The sequence below is a fragment of the Ambystoma mexicanum genome, chromosome 4q (assembly GCF_040938575.1).
Source record: "Ambystoma mexicanum isolate Mex_15411 chromosome 4q, UKY_AmexF1_1, whole genome shotgun sequence".
Classification (NCBI taxonomy): Eukaryota; Metazoa; Chordata; class Amphibia; order Caudata; family Ambystomatidae; genus Ambystoma; species Ambystoma mexicanum.
This window is the reverse complement of record NC_090928.1, coordinates 681,880,665-681,900,556: the sequence shown is the minus strand read 5'-3', so window position 1 is coordinate 681,900,556 and position 19,892 is coordinate 681,880,665. Positions and strand designations below refer to the sequence as shown.

Sequence of the window (19,892 nt, the reverse complement as noted above, 5' to 3'; positions counted from 1 at the left end):
GACTCCTCCCTGGAAGGGCGAGGAGCTCTGAGAGGCCAACTTCCCACCAGGGTATTATAGCAACCAGAGGAGGAGTTGCACATCAGCATCTCAGCGAGTGGTGTCTTGGCTCTCAAATCATTCAAACCCCAACTCCAAAGCAAGTTGGTCTGCATCTTCACATACAACATGACCACCATGTTCTACATCAGGAAACGGGGGGAACCTGCTCTTCCATTCTATCCAAGGAAGTGCAAGCAATGTGGAAATGGGCAATAGATCAGATGTTTCTAATTCCATTCCATCTGGCAGGACCATCGCAAATTCCCTAGCAGGGAACGATGATCATGCCACAAGTGGGAGCTTCATCAGACTGAATGTGTGCTCTTCTCCAAGTGGGGTCGCCCTCAAAAAGACCTATTCGCCACGGCGGCATATGCAAAGTGCCCCAAGTTTTACTGCCGGTACCCGCAACCAAGGAGTCTAGGAGACGCCTTCTCGTTCTCTTGGTAGGGACGATTTCTCTATGCACTCCCTCTAATTCCCCTGATTCTGCGAGTGATAAGGGCACTTTAATAGATCCATTGCATTAATTTTATATATATATATATATATATATATATATCTGCCCTATTTAAATTGCTCTGCTGGTTGTTACTAGCTCCCCAATCCTTTCCTTAGTGGACTATGTTCTACTCACTGTGGGGGGTCAATTATTTAAATGTCTGGAGACCGTTGAGGACTAGGGACATACTCTTTGGAATTCCGATGCCAATGGTTCAGGTTGCCCTCAATAACATTGCTGGAAATTTCATCTAGGGTGGAAAATGCATTCTCAATTCCAACTGAAATTTGGTAATTTTTGCTATGCTTATTTCGTGTCAAGTATCCAGATAAACACTTGGGTTTCTTGATCAAACAATTAATTATTAATCAGTTGAATAAGTGTCCTTTAGAAGGGAGCAATAGATATGCACCACAAAAATATACTTCAGAATACACACTCAGTTTCTTTAAATCAGTAGATACCCCATGGGGGATGGCACACAGATAATATCTACACCCTGGGTTGACTTAAATAACTAGGACACTGTGGACATTGATACATCACTGGTGCATTTAGACCAATACTGAGGTTAGTGTCAAAAGGAAGATGAGGGAATCAAACAATGGTTAACAAATATTCTTAAGCAGGCAAGTACTTTGTGAACCCTCCAATGCAAAGTAATTGACCCTTTCCTGGCGGAAAGGTAAAACACAAAGTCAGAGGTAAGAAGAGTCTTTCAGGGAGCCAGGCCAGCCAATGTTAATTGAACAAAAGTCTAGGTGAGCTACAGCACTTGTTGCAGGTAGGTAAAAAGTCTTGCACAATGTTTTGGAAGTCTTTGTATAAAATGGAATCACTGTAGGGCCCCAAGCTGGGAAGCTTGTGAGGGGCAAAGCTGCAAGCAACTCTGCAAAAGCAACCAAGACAAGTATCAACTGAGAACTAGCAACGCTACGCAACAAGAGGTGTAAGCAACCCCTTAGTTGTACAGTACCTTTGCTTTGAAGAACTTGGTTCCAGCTGGCTTCTGTTCCAGTGTCGGTCTGCAGATCATTTTGTTCCTGGACCTCAGTCGTGGGGACAAGAGGGAGGACGTCTGGGGACTCCTGCACTACAAATTGAAGGTCAGCTGTAGCAATTGGCAAACTTCAGATCAGCGGCACTTTGCGGTTTCAGCTCCTCACAGCTCTCGCAAAATAGCACTAACGCATTTCACTGATGCCTTGATGGACTTTCCTTGCATCTGGGGTCCAGCACTCTGTTGAGGTGGCTCAGGCTTGGTCAGTCCTGCTTCATGGGAGTCCGGAGGACCTTCCTTTAGCTCTGGTCCGACTTAAAAACGAGACATTCGATTCTGGTGTTCCTCTCCCTGGCAATCGGTTCCTGCAGAAGCAATGGAAGTACAGCCAGCTCCGAGAGGATGTCCAGACAAGTTCGCTTGGAGGATGATTGGTCCCACCAACCCAAGGGGAGAAGTTATCTGTTGCAGGGCTTCTCTAGTCAAGGTGAATTTGGAGCTTCAGCAATGCAGCAGGGCTTCACCGGTCAAATCAAGAGTCGGGAGTTGCAGCAAGCGTCTCTTCCAAGTTCTTCTTCGGATTCCTTCGTCAAGTGGTCGACTCTGCCTTCCAAGCAAAAGGCCTTGCCTTTTATGCAGGTTTCTCCCATTCATTCAGAGCCTAGCTGTCACTCACACAGCAGGGTGGTTGTCCTCCAAGGACAGCCAGCCAGCCAGTCACATTTGGGTGCATTCTTGTAACCAAGGGGATTAAGCACAGGGAATTTCGAACACCTCCCTTGCTTCCTGCCCTGCCAGACATGCTCGAGCCAGAGGCGAGCTTCACCAGTGAATCCCGCCACAGACACAACAACAAAGGGACCAAACCTGCTTTGGCACACAAGTTAATCTCAAGAAGGACCTTTCCAACAAGAAATGGTGAAATAAGAAGACTGGGACCATTTTGACAAAATGGGCACCCATGGGTGCTTTACTGCAGCTGCAATTACAGCCCGCAGTAGAAACACAGAATGCTAGGAAAAAGTAAACCGCTGCCACCAGCCATTAATTGTAGAAAGGGTAACATAAAAAATGTTACATGAGAAACTAGACAAAGGAGATACTAAGTAACCCCTCCAGCACCCCATGGTAACATAGTGTGTGCTGGGTCTAGAAAGTTACAAAAGGTAAGCAATGTCAATTGCACTTCACTGCTCTTGGAAACAGTAGTTTAACCAAGAGAAGGTATTTAAACCCTTGGGAAATCTAAGAGACTTCCCTGTGGCACTGCACTGAAGGTGCTTTGTGTCGCAATGTAAAGATGATGCCTATGGAGTTTCAGACTCCAAAGTCAAAAAGAAACAGAGGCCAAATCACAGAAAAATACATGAGTGGGAAAAAGGTCTCACTCTTTCCAGGTTTGAAATTAAAATTCCTAAAGTCAAGCAAAAAGGTAGAAGGGAACTAGCACATTTCTGATATTTCTGCCTAACAGAATCTTATACTACCCACTACCTAACAAATTAGTCACTTTGACCAATGCCCACCCCACCGCAACAAAACAATGTTCCGTCGCTTCCCAGAAAACCCTGAATGCCAGCTCGAGAGGCAATACGAAGTTTGGTTAGAGGATTCTCTGTAAACCTTACTGCCCATGTAAGGGTTTGCCCAACCGTCCACTTCAAATGGAAGAGAATCGTACATTGGAGTAAAATAAACTTACTTGCATCACTGTTTAACCCTTAGCTGCTACAGTTGTAGTACTTGTTTCATATATGGGAATTAGGAGGGAGTTGAGAAAGAAGTGGGACTTCAACGACTGGGTTTCATGGTGGACCCTATGACTCCTCGAGCTTTTTGGACTGTTAACGTACATTTTACTGAATTGCTGCAACGTGGGGAAAGGGTTCCATGAGTTGAGCTTTCTACAAAAGGCACTGAAGTTTTGATTGTTCTGTAACTTTTTATTCTTCTTTGATACAGCGCAGAAGCACATGTTCATCAAGGGAATGATGATAATGCTATGGTTTTTGATTTGCAGGAAGATCTAAGTGAACCAATAGTGCAAGGAGATCCACTTCCTGGCCATGTTGGTACCGCCTGCCTTTTATCCTCCACAATTGTAGAAAGCGGAAAATCCAGCAGCGTTTTAACTCTTCCAATAATGAGCAGGAATTCAAGGAAAACCATTGGAAAAGTGAGAGGTATGTGCATTTAGTCGCTTTCTTTTAATAGATTGCTTGCTAATGTTGAAACCTTAGTGTTTTTAACTTTACTAGTATAACTGGTCTTTTTGTGGCTTTTGGCTGCATATCGTTTTTCCTTATTCTTCTGCAGTGGGGAGTCACCAGGGCCGGTTCAAGGGTTTTTGCCATCCTAGGTGAAAAAGGTCTTTCTCCAGCATGGGGTCTGGCATGGATTCACATGGTCATGAATATTCCCCGTCGTCAGGCTGGGAATTCTCGGTACTGATTTTTTTTCTGTATCAGTTTTGTTTCTGATCTGTCTTTCCTAGTAGTAACCAATCACTGATCTCTGGGTCATAATGCCCACAGCCAATGACTGCCCTCTCCCTAAGCCCTGCCTCCGGCAGCCATCCTCAGATTTTTACTGCACGTTCAAGTGTTGGGAGTCCTCGTTCTGTAGCTCTCGAGCATTTGCTGCATTTTTGTGCTTTTTCAAAGAGAATTTCGAGGGGATTGGGTCCTCCGACGTATTCCATATCTATGACATGTAATCACCACAGCTGTGCTGCTTCGGAAACTTTTTCGGCGTCTGCGTCCTGCGTCGATGACGTCGATGCGCCGCCGTCGAGGACCTCCTCCGACGTCCGACGTCATCCGATGTGATAAGTAGGACGCACGACGCCAGTAGCCTCAGTTCCGTTTTTTCCGCGAACGTGTTGCTTCGTGTTTCTCGGTTCTAGCCTCGACTCATTAGAGTTCTGTTCTTTCCGGTTCTTCGAACCTGTTCGTTTGTGAATTGTTCCTTCGACGATGTCTTCCACTTCGTCTTCAACCCCGCGTCCGGGCTTCAAGAAGTGCGGGGAGTGTGGGTCCAAGATGTCGGTGACTGACTCGCACGATGCCTGCCTCTGGTGCCTCGGGGAGGCCCACGACACGGATGACTGTGTCGACTGCCTGTCGCTCACGTCCAAGGCCTTACGCGAACGTGAGAAGAAATTGTCGGTAGGTCGGGTGTCCAAGCCCCGGAAGTCGAAGTCGGCGGGGCTTTCGACGGATGATTCGAGGGGTGACTCTCCGCGTCATCGTCGGAAGTCTCGTCGGTCTTCTTCTAGGAGTCGGTCTCGCCACTCCTCGGCCTCTTCGAGGCATTCTCGGAAGCGCCGACACCGGTCGCCTTCCAGGTCCTCTTCAGAGGACTCTGCCCGGCACGTCGGTTACCCCACCAGCCGTGCGACGCCGGAGGAATGGGCTTCCTTCGGGAAGAAGATGTTGGCGATTCTTGAGTCGCAGGGTACTCAACCGTCCGCGCCCCCGAGTGGGGTCGGCCGTGAGAGGTCGAGAGCCACCGCTCGCAAGAGTGGTCGGCGCGAGTCACGGGAGAGGTCCCGTTCGGACAAGGGGGCTCGTTCTCGCCGTACCCGTTCCAGGTCCCGGTCCTCGACGCGATCGAGACCGTGTGCACCTGTGATGTCTTCGAGGAAGACATCGACGTCTGAGGCGTCGAGGGCGTCGACAGGCTTTCTCGAGGCTCCGGCTCCGAGGAAGTCGTCGAAGCCGTCGACGGTCAGGTCGTCGAGGGACACGCTCGGAGCTCCGGCTTCGAGGGCTGTGTCGACGCCGCCGATACTGGAGGCGCTGCATCTGACGTCGACGCCGATTTCCTCGACGTCGACGCCGATCCTCTCGGCGCCGTTGCCGGTTTTCTCGACGTCGGCGCCGATTCGCTCGACGCCATCGACGCCTTTCGTGTCGGAGGTGCCCCGTGTCTCGGGTGTTCCCCCTAGGAAGGCTCTGGTTAAGAGCAGGCACTCTCGGGTGCCTTTCCACCACTTGGATTATGTTTCGGAGGCGGATGAGGATTCGGATGGCCTGGTTCCTAGTCAGGTGCCGGATGACATTGTCTCGGGCCATAGTCGATTTGACGATTTGAGGCAGTCGCTGCATGATGCCAGTGGACTGGACACCTCTCCGGAGGTGGAATTTGGTCGGCCTGAGTCTGGCTCCCATGCCGATTCCTCATACCGGCGCCTTATGGCTAGGGTGTCTGAGTATCTGGGATGGTCTGCTCCCCCAGGTGAGTTTGTGCAGGATGATCTGACGGACATCCTTGATGTTGGTCCCCCAACTGACCCGGTACTGCCGTTCCATATGGCTTTACAGCGTAGGGTGGCGGCGGCTTGGACTGCTCCGGAGAGTCTCCCGGCAGTGGGCAGATCCTTGTCGCGAAAATACCGTCCAGCCAGTGGCGACCCCTGCTACTTGACCAGGCACCCCACTCTGGAAAGTTTGGTGGTGTAGGCGGCCACGGCCCCGGCAAAGCAGGCGTCGTACCCTACCATCCCTCCTGATAGGGACGACAAACGTTTTGATGGCTGGGCGAAGAAGGTGTTTTCTTCTGGTGGTATGGCGCTTCAGGCGGCCAACTCCGTTTGTGCCTTGTCGCGTTTCACGCACACTCTGTGGAACTGTGTTGCGTTAGCGGCTGAACATATTCCCGAAGGGGTCGAACTGGATGGTTTCCTTGCTATGGTCCAGGATGGTAAGGATGCCATGTGTGAGTCCGTTCAGTCGGGTTTGGACTTGGCTGAATGCGTCAGTAGGTCCATGGCGGCGAGCACCGTGATACGCAGGTTTGCGTGGTTGCGGAAGTCGGGGTTTGCTCCTGATGTGCAGTCCCGGCTCCTCAACATGCCCTTTGATGGTGTACATCTTTTTGGCAGCAAGGCTGACGAGAGCCTTGAGAGGTTGCAGACCTCAAAAGCTGCAGCGAAGTCGTTGGGCGCTGCAGTTCGCCAACCTCCGCTTTTTCGTCCTAGGGGACAGCAGTGGAGGGGTGGCTCCTTTCGCTATTACTCGTCCTTTGGTAGAGCGAGAGGAGCTGGCAGTCAAAGGGGCCAACGCAGGGGTACCAGAGGTGGACGACAAGGTACCCGTGGTGCCAAGGCCGCTCGGGCGGTTGCCTCTTTGCCCTCAGGTAACGCCGCAGCCGCTCCTACTCAGTCATGAGGCCATGTGCCATGGTTCGCCGGTTGGGGGGAAGGCTGGCGCAGCATCTTGTAGAGTGGCGTGCCATTACTTCAGATGTGTGGGTTCTGGAGATCATTTCCCACGGCTACTGTCTTCCCTTTCGGCACAGGCCTCGCGACAATCCACCGGGGAACCTCTCTTTGAAGAGTCCGGATCCGCTCCTTGCGCAGGATATTCAAGCCCTGCTGGAGAAAGGCGCCATAGAACTGGTGCCTGTAGCGGAGAGGAACAAGGGATGGTATTCCCCTTATTTTTTGATTTCGAAGAAAGACGGGGGTTTGAGACCCATCATGGACTTGCGCGGTTTGAACAAACTCCTCAGGAAGGACAAGTTCAAGATGGTTACTCTCTCTCAAGTCCTCCAGGCCCTTCAGCTTCAGGACTGGTTGGTGTCACTCGACCTCAAGGATGCTTACTTCCATGTGCCGATCCATCCCAAGCACAAGAAGTTCCTGAGGTTCGCGGTTGGCGACTCGCACTTTCAGTTTCGGGTCCTGCCGTTCGGTTTGACCTCCGCCCCGAGGGTTTTCACCAAGCTCATGGTGGTGGTGGCAGCGCATCTCAGGCAAGGGGGGATTCACGTCTACCCCTACCTGGACGATTGGTTGATCAGGGGGAGCTCTCCCGAGCAAGTCCTGGATCATCTGTCCGTCGCCTGCCACTCCCTTCACAGGCTGGGCTTCTCCCTCAATTTAAAGAAGTCCCATTTGACGCCAACACAGAGGCTCCAGTACATCGGAGCAGTGCTCGACACTTCCCTGGGGCAGTGTTTTCCTCCCCAGGTGAAGGCTCTTCACATTCAGCAGATGGTGCACAAGTTTCAGCATGCCCAGACGCTCCCGGCGTTCGAGTTCTTGAGGTTGCTCGGCCTCATGGCATCCTGCATTCTTCTGGTGCCAGAGGCTCGCCTGCGGATGAGATCTTTGCAGTGGGCACTCAAGACGCAATGGTCGCAGTCCTCCGGCAGGATGTCGGACCCGGTTCAGGTGCCGCCCTCGGTCGCCCGGGACCTTCTGTGGTGGGCTGTCGAAGGCAACTTGATGAAGGGGGCTCCGTTTTGGCTACCCTGGCCGGAGGTGACGATCGTGACGGATGCATCCCTCACGGGATGGGGAGCTCATGCCAACGGGCTGACAGTCAGCGGTCGTTGGTCTCCGTCGGAGTCCAGACTCCATATCAATCTGTTGGAGCTGAGGGCCGTCAGGCTAGCCCTGAAGGCTTTTCTGCCGACTGTGCGAGGAAAGGCTGTCCTGATCATGACGGACAACACTGTGGCCATGCACTACCTCAACAAAAAGGGGGGGGCAGGGTCACTTCCTCTGTGCAGGGAGGCGATGCAGCTCGAGTTCTGGGCCATCCGGCAGGAAGTTTCGATCTCGGCAGTTCATCTGGCCGGAGACGAAAACGTGACGGCGGACGCTCTGAGCAGGCAGTGCGCGATCTCTCACGAGTGGGAGTTGGCTCAGGAGATTCTCCTGGAGATCTTCGCCCTTTGGGGGACCCCTCAAGTGGATCTCTTCGCCTCCAGTGTCAACCGGAAGTGCGAGAGGTTTTGCTCGCGGGAATTTCCTCCGAAAGGAGCCTTAGGCGACGCGTTTGTGGTGGAGTGGTCATTCCCGCTGCTGTACGCGTTTCCTCCAGTCCCCGTCATCCCGCAAGTGCTGCGGAGGTTGCGGAAGTTCGGTTCCCGGATGATCCTCATTGCTCCGGCGTGGGCTCGGAGGACGTGGTACCCGGACCTTCTCGACTTGTCCATCTGCCCTCCACGTCGTCTTCCCTACCGAGACGATCTGCTCTCACGGGAGGGGGGTCAGGTTCTCCATCCAGAGGTCGGATCCCTCAACCTTCACGCTTGGCTTCTGAAAGGTTGAGGTATAAGGATTGGGACCTCCCTGAAGACGTGATGGAGGTGTTGCTTTCGGCCCGAAGGCCCGCAACTAAGTCTCTGTACCGTTGCCGTTGGCGTAAGTTCTGCGACTGGTGCAGAGTTCAGAATGTGGATCCTTTTGCATGTGACATCCCCATGGTTCTGTCCTTTTTGCTTTCTTTGGCCCACAGGGGCTTGCAAGTGGGTACCATTAAAGGTTACCTGGCGGCGCTGTCCATCTTTAAGCGCTCATCTGAAGAATGTTCTTACTTTAAAATCCCTTTAATTTCACAGTTTCTGAAAGGGCTCACTAATGTGTTCCCTCCGTCGCCTTTCCTGGTGCCCGGTTGGGATTTAAACCTTGTTCTTAGGTTTCTTATGGGTGCTCCGTTTGAGCCTTTACATTCTTGCCCTTGAGACTGTTGACTTTGAAAACTGCGTTTCTAGTTGCGGTTACTTCCGCTCGCAGAGTGAGTGAGTTACAGGCACTTTCTGTTAAGCCACCCTTCACTGTATTTCACAAGGACAGGGTTGTCCTTCGAGTTCGTCCTTCTTTTCTTCCAAAGGTAGTGACGGAATTTCATTTGGCCCAGAAGATTGTTCTTCCGGCTTTCTATCCTCCTCCGCATCCTGGTAAGGAAGAGGAGAGGCTCCATAGGCTTGATCCTAGGAGAGCTTTGAGCTTTTATGTTTCTCGCATGTCCCGGGTCAGAGTGGACGATCAACTCTTTATTGGTTACGCTGGTAAGCGCTTGGGGCAAGCTGTGACGAAACAGACTTTGTCACGCTGGATTATTTTGGCCATCTCGGAGTGTTACCGCTTGGCGGGTAAGGACCCACCGGCTGGCTTGCGGGCCCATTCTACCAGGGGCGTGGCTGCATCTACTGCCCTGCAGAGGGGTGTTCCTATTCGCAACATCTGTGATGCTGCCACCTGGGCTTCAGTACATACATTTGTACGGCATTATTCCCTCGATTCCATCAGAGGGCAGGATCTGGCCTTTGGCAAGGCGGTCCTTTGCTCTGCTATTTGATTGGCTATTCTAAATTTTGTTTCTAAATTCTTTCCCTCCTCCTTGATTTGGTACTGCTTTGGGAGCCTGTCATAGATATGGAATACGTCGGAGGACCCAATCCCCTCGAAGAACAAGTTACTTTCTTACCTGGTAACGTTCTTTCGATGGGATGGTCCGACGACGTATTCCATATCGCTCCCACCCTGCCTTCCCCGCTGCAGAATTTCTGTTGCGATTGCAGCTTACGTTCCGCAAGGCTTTGTGTCGGACTGGCAGTTGACTAATGTCACACGTTCTGGGGGAAAAAACTACAACTGAGGCTACTGGCGTCGTGCGTCCTACTTATCACATCGGATGACGTCGGACGTCGGAGGAGGTCCTCGACGGCGGCGCATCGACGTCATCGACGCAGGACGCAGACGCCGAAAAAGTTTCCGAAGCAGCACAGCTGTGGTGATTACATGTCATAGATATGGAATACGTCGTCGGACCATCCCATCGAAAGAACGTTACCAGGTAAGAAAGTAACTTGTTCTTCTCATTTTTCGGTTAAATTGAGCCTCAAGCTCCACCGTCCTTACATCCTATCAACGGGGACCCGTTTCAGAAGTTTCTATGCCCCTCAAGGGTGAAGATTTCGTCGAACAACGCTTTTGGAGGATTCCGGAAGTTTCTGAGGCTTACCCCGGACATGGCCCAGGAGAAAGGGAGCTCGACACCCGGGAAGCTGTTCAGGGCCTGCCCTGGATGCCAGCTGCAGAACGTGTTCAAGGAAGACAAGCATTCCTTATGCCTCTACTGTCTTCACAAGGACAAAACGCACGTGGAGGAGGACTGTGCGTTTTGCGGGAACATGTTGGAGCGGACCATGAGGGACCGCGATCTTCGTCTCGCCAACTGGCTGGAGGGAAAGAGCCCGTCAGGTGAGAAGAAAAAGAAGAAATCCGAGCGGTCTTCTAAGTCCTGTGAGGGCGCCCCGGCGACGGGGGCCCAACAGAAGGCTAAGCACCGCGAGTCTGCGGGCACCGGGAGCGCCGAACGGTCGTGCTCCTCGGCTGCCAGGCAGGGCGCACACTCCCCGGTGCCATCGACCACGAGCCAACGCTCTAGCTCGGGTAAGAGGAAATCCGAGAACCCGGCCAAGCTTCTGGAGAGGCCCCAGTCGATCTCGAAGATTTCGGCTGAGGGGGAGCGAGGCGGGGAGCCCTCCCCCAAGGCGAAGGCCACAAGCACGCAGTCGGTGACTAAAGCCTTGATTCACCCAGCCAAGGCCTCTATTGAGGAGGTCGCGGCAACCCTGGCGCAGCCTGCAGAGGTTACACCTGTTGTAGCGGCCTCGGGGCCCAGAGTCTCCCTGCCACCTCGGAGGGAGGATCTTTCAAGCCCATCGAAAGAACCCCCACGAAGGCCCCGGTGGAGAAAGGGGGGGGCCAGTGGCCGTCGTGGATTCAGACACAACCTCCGAGGAGGAACTTGTCGAAGCCCCTGAGAGCCACGATGCAGGCCTGGAGGAGGACCAGCCCGTCAAGAGGCATCCCGATGAGGGGGACGACGGAAGCGACGTCGGCGCCGACGGGACCCCAGACCAACAGTCGCGCCCGTCGCAGCCAGTGCCGCAGGACAACTTGGCGGCCATTTTGATGGCAATTCAATCCTTATGCTCTGAAATAAGGACTAGATTGCCTCTACCCCCGATGGAAGAGCCGGAGCCAGGCCCGACGGAGGAGCCAGGGGCAGGGCCGTCGGGAAGTCCACCACCCAAGAAGAGAACACATCCTCCTGCACCCTTCCAGCCCTCGAGGCCTGCTCAACCCTCCTCCCCGTCCACGGTCCACAGGGATGACACGGGTACGGACACGGCCACGACGGGCACGGACGACGAGGGTGGCGACGGCAGGGTGGACCTCCCGTCGTCGTCCCCTCCCCGGGCTTACCCGCCCAATGAGATTGGATCCTTCCATGCGATGATCTCCAGGGCATTCAAGCTTTTCCAGCTCTGCCCCGAAGAAAAGGAGGGGTTCCTTTATTAACGTCGAGAGACCAAGAGGAAGACGGTCCTCGCGGTACCTCTGCTGGATGACATCTGGGATGAGGGGCTCTCCCTCCTCAAGAACCCGTCCATGACGCCGACAAAAAGGGACCGATACGAAAAGAAGTACCGGGTCCCTGACGCGGCCACTCTATGCCTTAGAGCACAGCTGACCCCGGATTCAGTCGTCTCGGCAGCGGCCAGGAAGAAGGCGGGGGGGGGGGGGCATCGCCATCGACATGGACTTCAACGCCGGACGGCGAGGGAAAGAAGCTCGACGCGATGGGACGACAAGTCATCACGTCGGCGACGAGGACAATTAAGGTGGCCAATGCCCTGGCTATCGTTGCCCATTACAACAGGGAACTTTGGTATAAGATCGCTCCCTTGTTGGACTTCCTGCTGGATGACAAGAGGGAGAAGCCCTGGAAATCCTGCAAGAAGGCGAGGTGGCGTCGGACCACGCCATAACGGTGGCGACGGACATCGCTGACACCGGTTTCCTCCAGTTGGGCAACAGTGTTTGCCTCAGATGCGCGGATGGCTTAAGGCAACGGATTTCCGCCAGGACATATAAGCCAAAGTGTTGGACATGCCCTTCGACGGGAACAACCTGTTTGGGAAGACAGTCGATGAGTCCCTGCAAGCCATCAAAATGGACACGGAGACAGCCCGGGCCCTGGGAGTTCTCCAGCAACGATGGCCGTCCTTTCAGAACACTGGAGGCAAGCAAGGGGCCTCCAAAGGTTCCGGCAGCGGCTCCTCTACCTACCGTCAAGCGGCCCGTTCCTCGTCGCAGGAGGCCTATAGAGGACGGGGCAAGTCTGGAGGTTCCCGCCGTCGTCGCCAGGGAGGTGAAGGCGGCAAGGTGGCCTCGAAACAGGACTGAACCGACCGTGGCGTCGGGCCCCCACCGAAGCACCCCAGTGGGAGGTCGGCTGGCGAAGTTCGTCAGCGTGTGGGAGTCCATCTCCACTGACTGTTGGGTGCTGGATACCCTGGCCCGGGGGCACGCCCTCGAGTTTCTAAAGAAGTGCCCTCACGTGCCACCCCTGGCCAGGAAGGAAAACCACGTACCCCAGCTGCTGCTGGAGGTAAGGGCGATGCTCAAGAGTGCCATTGAGCTTGTCCCAAAGAGACTTCGGGGCTCCGGGGTCTACTCAAGATACTTTCTCTTAAAGAAGACAGGAGGTTGGCGTCCCATCCTGGATCTGCGGCGACTGAACAAGTACATCAAGGCTCAGAAGTCACCCTCTAAGGCTCAGAAGTCACCCTCCAGCACGTGCTGGGACAGCTGGAGGAGGACGATTTCCTGTCGTCGTTGGACTTGGAGAATGCCTACTTCCACATCCCCATTCTAAAAGGACCCCGGAAGTTCCTCAGGTTCGTGGTCCAAGGACGGCACTACAAGTTCAAGGCCCTCCCGTTCGGATTAATGTCGGCACCCAGGGTATTCACCAAGTGCCTAGCAACGGTGGCGGCGTGGCTACGCCTGCAAGGGATCCACGTCTATCCCTACCTGGACGACTGGCTCATCCGAGCAAGGACAAGGGAGCTTGCCGTAGAACACACAGCGAAGACTGTCCAGCTACTCACAGACCTGGGGTTCTCCATCAACTTCCCCAAATCCCACCTGGTCCCTTCGCAGGTCGCCCTGTTTCTGGGAGCCAAGCTCGACACAGTGGCACGGCTGGCCTCGCCGTCTGACGAAAGCCATCCTGGGCAAGGTGCAACGCCTGCTAGCCACAGACGTAGCCAGGGTAAGATCCATCAAATCCCTTCTCAGGATGACGTCCTCCTGCATCTATCTGGTACGACTGTGCAGACTTCGAATACGTTCACTGCAAGAGTTCCTCGACGCACGCTGGACCCAGGCGACGGGCAGCTTCGAGGACCGGATACCGCTCAACGAGACCTTCCGACGAGCGATCCGGTGGTGGGGCACCCGCACTCATCTGATGGCGGGCGCAGACTTTCAGACCCTAGCTCACCAGGTAACGGTGACGACGGATGCCTCCCTGGAAGGGTGGGGAGCGCATACCGGAAATCTCCACGCGAGAGGCCTTTGGCTGCCGGAGGAAAAACAGCTTCATATCAACGTTCTGGAGCTCCGCGCAGTGTTTTGGGCCGTCGGGTCCTTTCTTCCGTCCCTCAAGGGCAAGGTGGTGAGGATCTTCACCGACAACACCACCACGATGTTCTACATCAGGAAGCAGGGTGGAACCAGATCCCCAGCCCTGTCCAAGGAATCCCAGGATCTGTGGCACTGGGCCGTCGACCAGGGGATGTTTCTGGTACCTTTTCATCTGGCAAGGATAAAGAACACCATCGCCGACTCACTCAGCAGGGAGCTGCGCTCGTGCCACGAGTGGGAGCTACGCCAGGATCAAGTGGATCGACTCTTCAGGCTGTGGGGCAGACCCCAGGTCGATCTCTTCGCAATGGCGGCGAACTCCAAGTGCCAGAGGTTCGCCAGCAGGTTCCCCCAACCGAGAAGCATGGGCGATGCTTTCTCTTTCCCCTGGGACAACCTGTTCCTCTATGCTTTCCCGCCGTTGCCACTGCTACTCCGGCTCGTCAACCAGCTCAAGAGGTCTCGGTGCAGGATGATCCTTGTCGCACCGGTGTGGCCGAGACAGATCTGGTTCCCGGACCTCCTGGACTTATCGGTGTCCCCACCAGTCAAACTGCGCGTGGACGTGGATCTTCTCTCCAGAGAAGGGGGCGCCATTCTTCATCATGACCCGAAGTCGCTGAACTTGCAGGCCTGGCTCCTGCAGCACTAGAGGTTGGGGGATATGATATACCGGCCGACTGCAGAGAGGTACTTGCAAAGGCCAGGGCGTCCTCAACGGACACAAATGGAAGAGGTTCTCTGTCTGGTGCCGGGCACAGAAGATTAACCCTCTACGGATTGCGGCCCCTCAAGTACTGCCGTACCTACTGTCATTGGCCAAGGCTGGACTAGCTCACGCCTCCATCAAGATGCATCTGGCTGCCATCTCCAGATACATCAGGACAACAGGACGGTTGTCCTTGCGGTCTCATCGCCTGCTGAAGGAATTTATGAAGGGACTATTCCGCTCGTTCCCGCCGGTGAAGGCTCCAGCCCCGGCGTGGGAGCTCAACGTGGTGCTGACTTGGCTCATGGGGACCCCGTTCGAGCCTATGCATACGGCACCGTTGAAGTTCCTATCGTGGAAAACAGCTTTTCTTGTGCCATCACCTGCGCACGGTGCGTGGGAGAGATTCAAGCCCCATCTTGCAAGCCTCCATGCTTGACTTTTCACGACACAAGGGTGGTGCTCAGGACGCATCCCTCCTTCATGCCCAAGGTGCCGTCGGACTTCCACCTCAACGAGCTCATGGTGTTACCAGTTTTCTTCCCGTCGCCTTCGTTGACGGCCGAGAGGACTTTGCACTCGCTGGATGTAGCTAGAGCGCTGAAGTTCTACGTGGACTGCACAAAGAGTTTTCGGAAGACGTCACAGCTTTTTGTGAACTTTGGACCTGTGAATCAAGGGAAGGTTCTCTCGAAGGCTTCCATTTCCAGATGGCTCTTCGGCTGTATCATGCACTGTCACCGGTTGGCAAACCGACCGCTGCCCGGCCGTCCGAGAGCCCATTCGACCAGAGCGATCGCTGCTACCACGGCGTTCTTGTCTGGTGTGCCCCTGCTGGACATCTGCAGGGCTGCTACGTGGAGGCCGACGCACACCTTCACGAAATTCTACTGCGTCGATCGGGATTCCAGGGAGGAGTCCAGGGTCGGCCAAGCAGTGCTGCGCAACCTGTTCGCCTGAAGGGCATGGTGAGGAGGTAAGAGTTGCTTAATGTTGAGTTTATGTATTGCTTAATGTTGAGCCTTTTGCCACCTCCCATGGTTGTGCATGTGTGTACTGCTATGTAATCTTATATTCATGAGCATGTGAATCCATGACAGACCCCATGCTGGAGAAGGAACAAATTACTTACCTGTAACTGTTGTTCTCCAGCATGGGTCTGGCATGGATTCACATGCGAAACCCTGCCGCCTATCCCTCTGCGGCTCTTCACTTGGTCATACTGCCACTTTACGTGCTACCAAACCTGAGGATGGCTGCCAGAGGCGGGGCTTAGGGGAAGGGCAGTCATTGGCTGTGGGCATTATGACCCAGAGATCAGTGATTGGTTACTACTAGGAAAGACAGATCAGAAACAAAACTGATACTGTTTTTTTTCTGTACCGAGGATTCCCAGCCTGACGATGGGGCATATTCATGAGCATGTGAATCCATGCCAGACCCATGCTGGAGAACAACAGTTACAGGTAAGTAACTTGCTCCTTTTGCCACCCCCCACTACCAACCCAATGTGTCCTGACTATGCAATCCCAGATGTGTCCTTTCCTTACCACTTCACATGCATGTTTATCCCACCACGTTCACAAGCTGCAGTTTATACTTCATGCTTTAGAGATTTTCATAACAGGGTAACATTAAATCACCCTCTTTAACACACACAATATATAATATACAGGCTGGAGGAGAAACTATGACAAGATCAGGAAGGACCAACAATACTAATAGAAATATGACACATCTGTATCAGTAGAATTGAAAATGACCCTCAGGCATCCCCTGCCCGCACTCAAATCCCACCCACCCCCCGCAGACACGTTTTCTGCGCTACTGTGAGCTCATTTAATTGCATGCAGTTGGTGGGCCCCAATCTCACTGTGCTTGAGAGGTACAGCCTCACCTCACTTATTTCCACTGTGAGGTGAAGCTGTGCTTCTCATAAGCTAAAACGTGATTGTAGACCCTCCCGAGTGGGAACCTGCCCAGAGAACAGGCTATTTAGCAGTGTTAGTTTTCGGTAGAGGGGGCTCCCAGACCTTTTGCATATACAGTTTGTGTCTATTTAATGATTGTTGGAAGGAGGTGTGATGAATTGCGGGCTTCAGTCACTTCCTCAAGGTGTGTGGCGGGACCCTTCCTGTGAGGCCACGGAGGTGAGTCTGCTACGCAACATTCCCCCTAGGGCTGACGGTAAGCAGGAACTCGCAGGGAGAGTCTCCCCTCTTGGGGATAAGGACTCCCTTTACTATAGAGAGATCCCTTCTCGTTATCCTGTAAAACCCAGTACAACTTCATTAAAAGACAGATCTAAACTCCTCCTTCTCTTACATGCATTATTGTAATATAATACCAGAAGACCAATGTCATACTGATGATAATGTGAAGAGTAAGAATGAGAGTAATGAAGAGTACTTGTCTGTCAAATGCTGTCATGAAGAAGCCAACAGGAGGCATAGTGAATATGAGCACAACACAATGGAAGGACTTTCTTTGGAAGCTGGGGAAGCCCCAGCAGTGTATCATAAAAAGCGTGTCAAGAGAACAAGGAACTTGGACCCGGGAGTTTCAAACTGGCTGAATTGAGAAAGCTGGGAAACAGAGGAAGAGAGGCTACCTTGTCTATTTGAAAGCAGCTACCGAAAAGGGACAGCAGCACGCTTCCCGACCAGCAGACCAAAGGATATTATCGTCCCAGGAGGGAAGCTCGAAGGGCTAGTGAAGAGCTCCAATGTTGGTGTGCCGAGTGGGCAATACGCTGAGGTCTGTTAATGGGTGGAGATCCCAACTAACAAACCAAAGGAAGAAGGTGGTGGCGTGGAACAGAACGAAGGAAAAATCCATTCATAGCCGAAACCGCCAAAGAAGAGCATAGCGTGTCAAAAGAGCAATATGAAAGGAACCAGAGAACCATCCTGGCTGACCACGGACAAAAGAAAGTGAACGCAGACCTGGTGACGCAGAACCCCTTCAATACAGATACTGGGGAGAGCGGGAGACCCGGGAAGTGAGGCAGAAAGTGAAGATCACCCAGGGACCCTGCATTCTCATTCCAGTGATTGGCAAAAGTATTTGCACTCTGCGCAACCCGGAATGCCCCAAGAGAGCCTGTTAGCTTGGACACACTGGCCATGCTGTTTTGGATCGCCGCTGGGTGGCGTCTGAATTTATTTTCTGTGGACTTTAAAATGTTTGTGTTTAACACAGTGCAAAGCCACGCCCACTTTGTTGCTTCAGTCTCCATAAAGGCAACTGTGCGCTTGCAGCCCGGAGGCTGTTAGCCTGGACACACTGGTTTGGATCGCCGCAGAATTAATTTTCTGTTGACTTTAAAGAAAGTATGTTCCTTAAGTGAAGCACTTTTTTCTCACTATGTGATATTGACTGGCTTTCTGTTGATCATCTATAGATATTTGTGTTTAACACGGCTCGAAGCCATGCCCACTTTGTTGCTTAAATCTCCATAGAGACATGGGGCCGCATGCAACCAAGAGTGCCCCAAGAGTGCCTGTTACCCGGCTAGCAGGCTAACAGGGCGAGTCGCTCTACTATTGTTGTTTTGTGATCCTGATATTGACCTTTTACTGCTCCGGAGGTGGGTGCGATTACTTTCCGTTTCGTTATACTGTTATTTCCTGATGAATATGAAGCCTTATCTTCGCACAAGGAAAGGAAAATTAACTGGGATGTACGATATTTTGTCTGCCCCTCTGGTGTTAATTCCTGTTAAGAACACGATGTGAAGGGCATTAGCCCTTCCCCTCCCTCCATCCCCTCCCCCCATTAAAGATACAACTTTGCTGGAATTTGGAATAAACAAGATGTCACCACTCCTAATAGGCTCGGGCAGCTCTCTGCCTGAGCAGGGGCGTAAGAGGGAGGTTAGTGATAGCCTGCAGCCGTTAGAACAGCAGGCCCAAGGGAATACTTCTTCTTTCTTAGATACACCTCCCATTTTTTTTTTTAGAAGGGGAAGTGTCACTGTTGGCCATGTCAGAACATGTATTAGAACAAGGGCATCGGGTGGTGGGAGCGTTGCCATCAGGCCAAGCCCCTCCTGGTCTTGGGGTGATAGATGGGAGTGGTGGGGGTTGCAGGGACTTCAGACTCTATTAGGATTAAACTCATCGAGCAAACTAAATGTTTAAGAGCTATTGTTATACTCTTGATGAACTTCCAGAGGGCGTGGGGTTGTAAAATCATGTATGCCATTGTACTCCGAAAGTGAACTCTGGGAATGAGACAGCCGATTAATTAACTCGGGAGGGCTTCTTGGTAGTTCCCAGAGATTCTGAGGTAAATAGCCCCTTCGGAAAAGAAATGGAAAATCAGGATCTGGTTGATTTGGGTATGATACGGGTGGAGGGGACTAAGACACCTGTGCAAATTGAAGCACCTTTGCCGGTTCTTTTGGCGCTATCGAAAAAAGTCCTGAAAAGTAACAAAATGCTAAAATTGATCTCTGGGAAAGGATCCAATAGGCCCTCCCGTAAATCATGGAGGAACATGGTAAGGGAGGATTTGGGTGCTTTGCAGGACTGAGTCAGGTTTGGTGTCTGAGGGGGGAAGAAACTGACAGTCTTGTAGTCAGTGCTACCCCCTGTACGGGTCAGAGTGCCATTATCACCTTAACTGAAGCAATGAAACATAAGGGTAAAAATAAAAAAAAGCAAAAGAGAAAGGACTTAGGTGATGATGTCCCAGTAGTAAAGAAGGGTTTGCCTCTGTATCACCTCTTTACTAAAAAGCAAGAAAAGGAGGTGACAGCCAGGGTCTTAGTAGACTCTCTTAATAAAGACCCTAACATAGCAAACAATAACGTGTCAGCCAATGTAGCGAGAATCCCAATCTCTACTACGATCGGGCCTCCCTTGTCGATGGAAATGCCAAACCCCCAGTGTGTGGCTAGGGCTGGCCCTCACCAATTAATGTTAGAAACTGATTGTGCAAAAAAAACGATTTGTACAGCAGTGAGTCTCTACCTATAGCAGTACCGGTTATTGTAGTTAACCTGTAAATTGAACAATCTAATGGTGAATTAATCTTGAATAACTAGTTGCTGAAATCCATGGTGAGAAACACCTTAACAGATTTTCTAGGAATGCAGCTTAAGATTCCCCCATCAGTGAACTCACTGGGACTTGGTGGGCCCCATTTGACGCTCTTTAATGAGGGGGAACAGTATCGGAATATACCCAACTTCCCTACTACTATTAGTAAAACAGTGGTTACAAAGGTTCTGGGACTTAAAGAGCGGGAGGGGCTGGCACCAGACACAGGGACCTCTCAATGGGGGAGTAAGCCACCTAGGGAAAGCATGTTTGCCAGTGCGATTGGCGCACTTCACACTCCGGGCCCAGAAGGGTCGGGGAATTATATAAATGAGGATGGCAGCTGTACTGCAGGA

At 52.6% G+C, this 19,892-nt stretch overlaps 1 protein-coding gene across 2 annotated transcripts in view; it reads left to right on the top strand.

Moving 5' to 3' along the window:
- Positions 1-19,892, top strand: part of GPCPD1 (glycerophosphocholine phosphodiesterase 1) — a 1,217,556-nt gene that overhangs the window by 408,256 nt on the left and 789,408 nt on the right. For both annotated transcript variants that reach the window (XM_069608267.1, XM_069608268.1), the window contains one exon: positions 3,565-3,727. In XM_069608267.1, the coding sequence (XP_069464368.1) occupies positions 3,565-3,727 (163 nt within the window). The remainder of the gene's footprint in view (positions 1-3,564; positions 3,728-19,892) is intronic.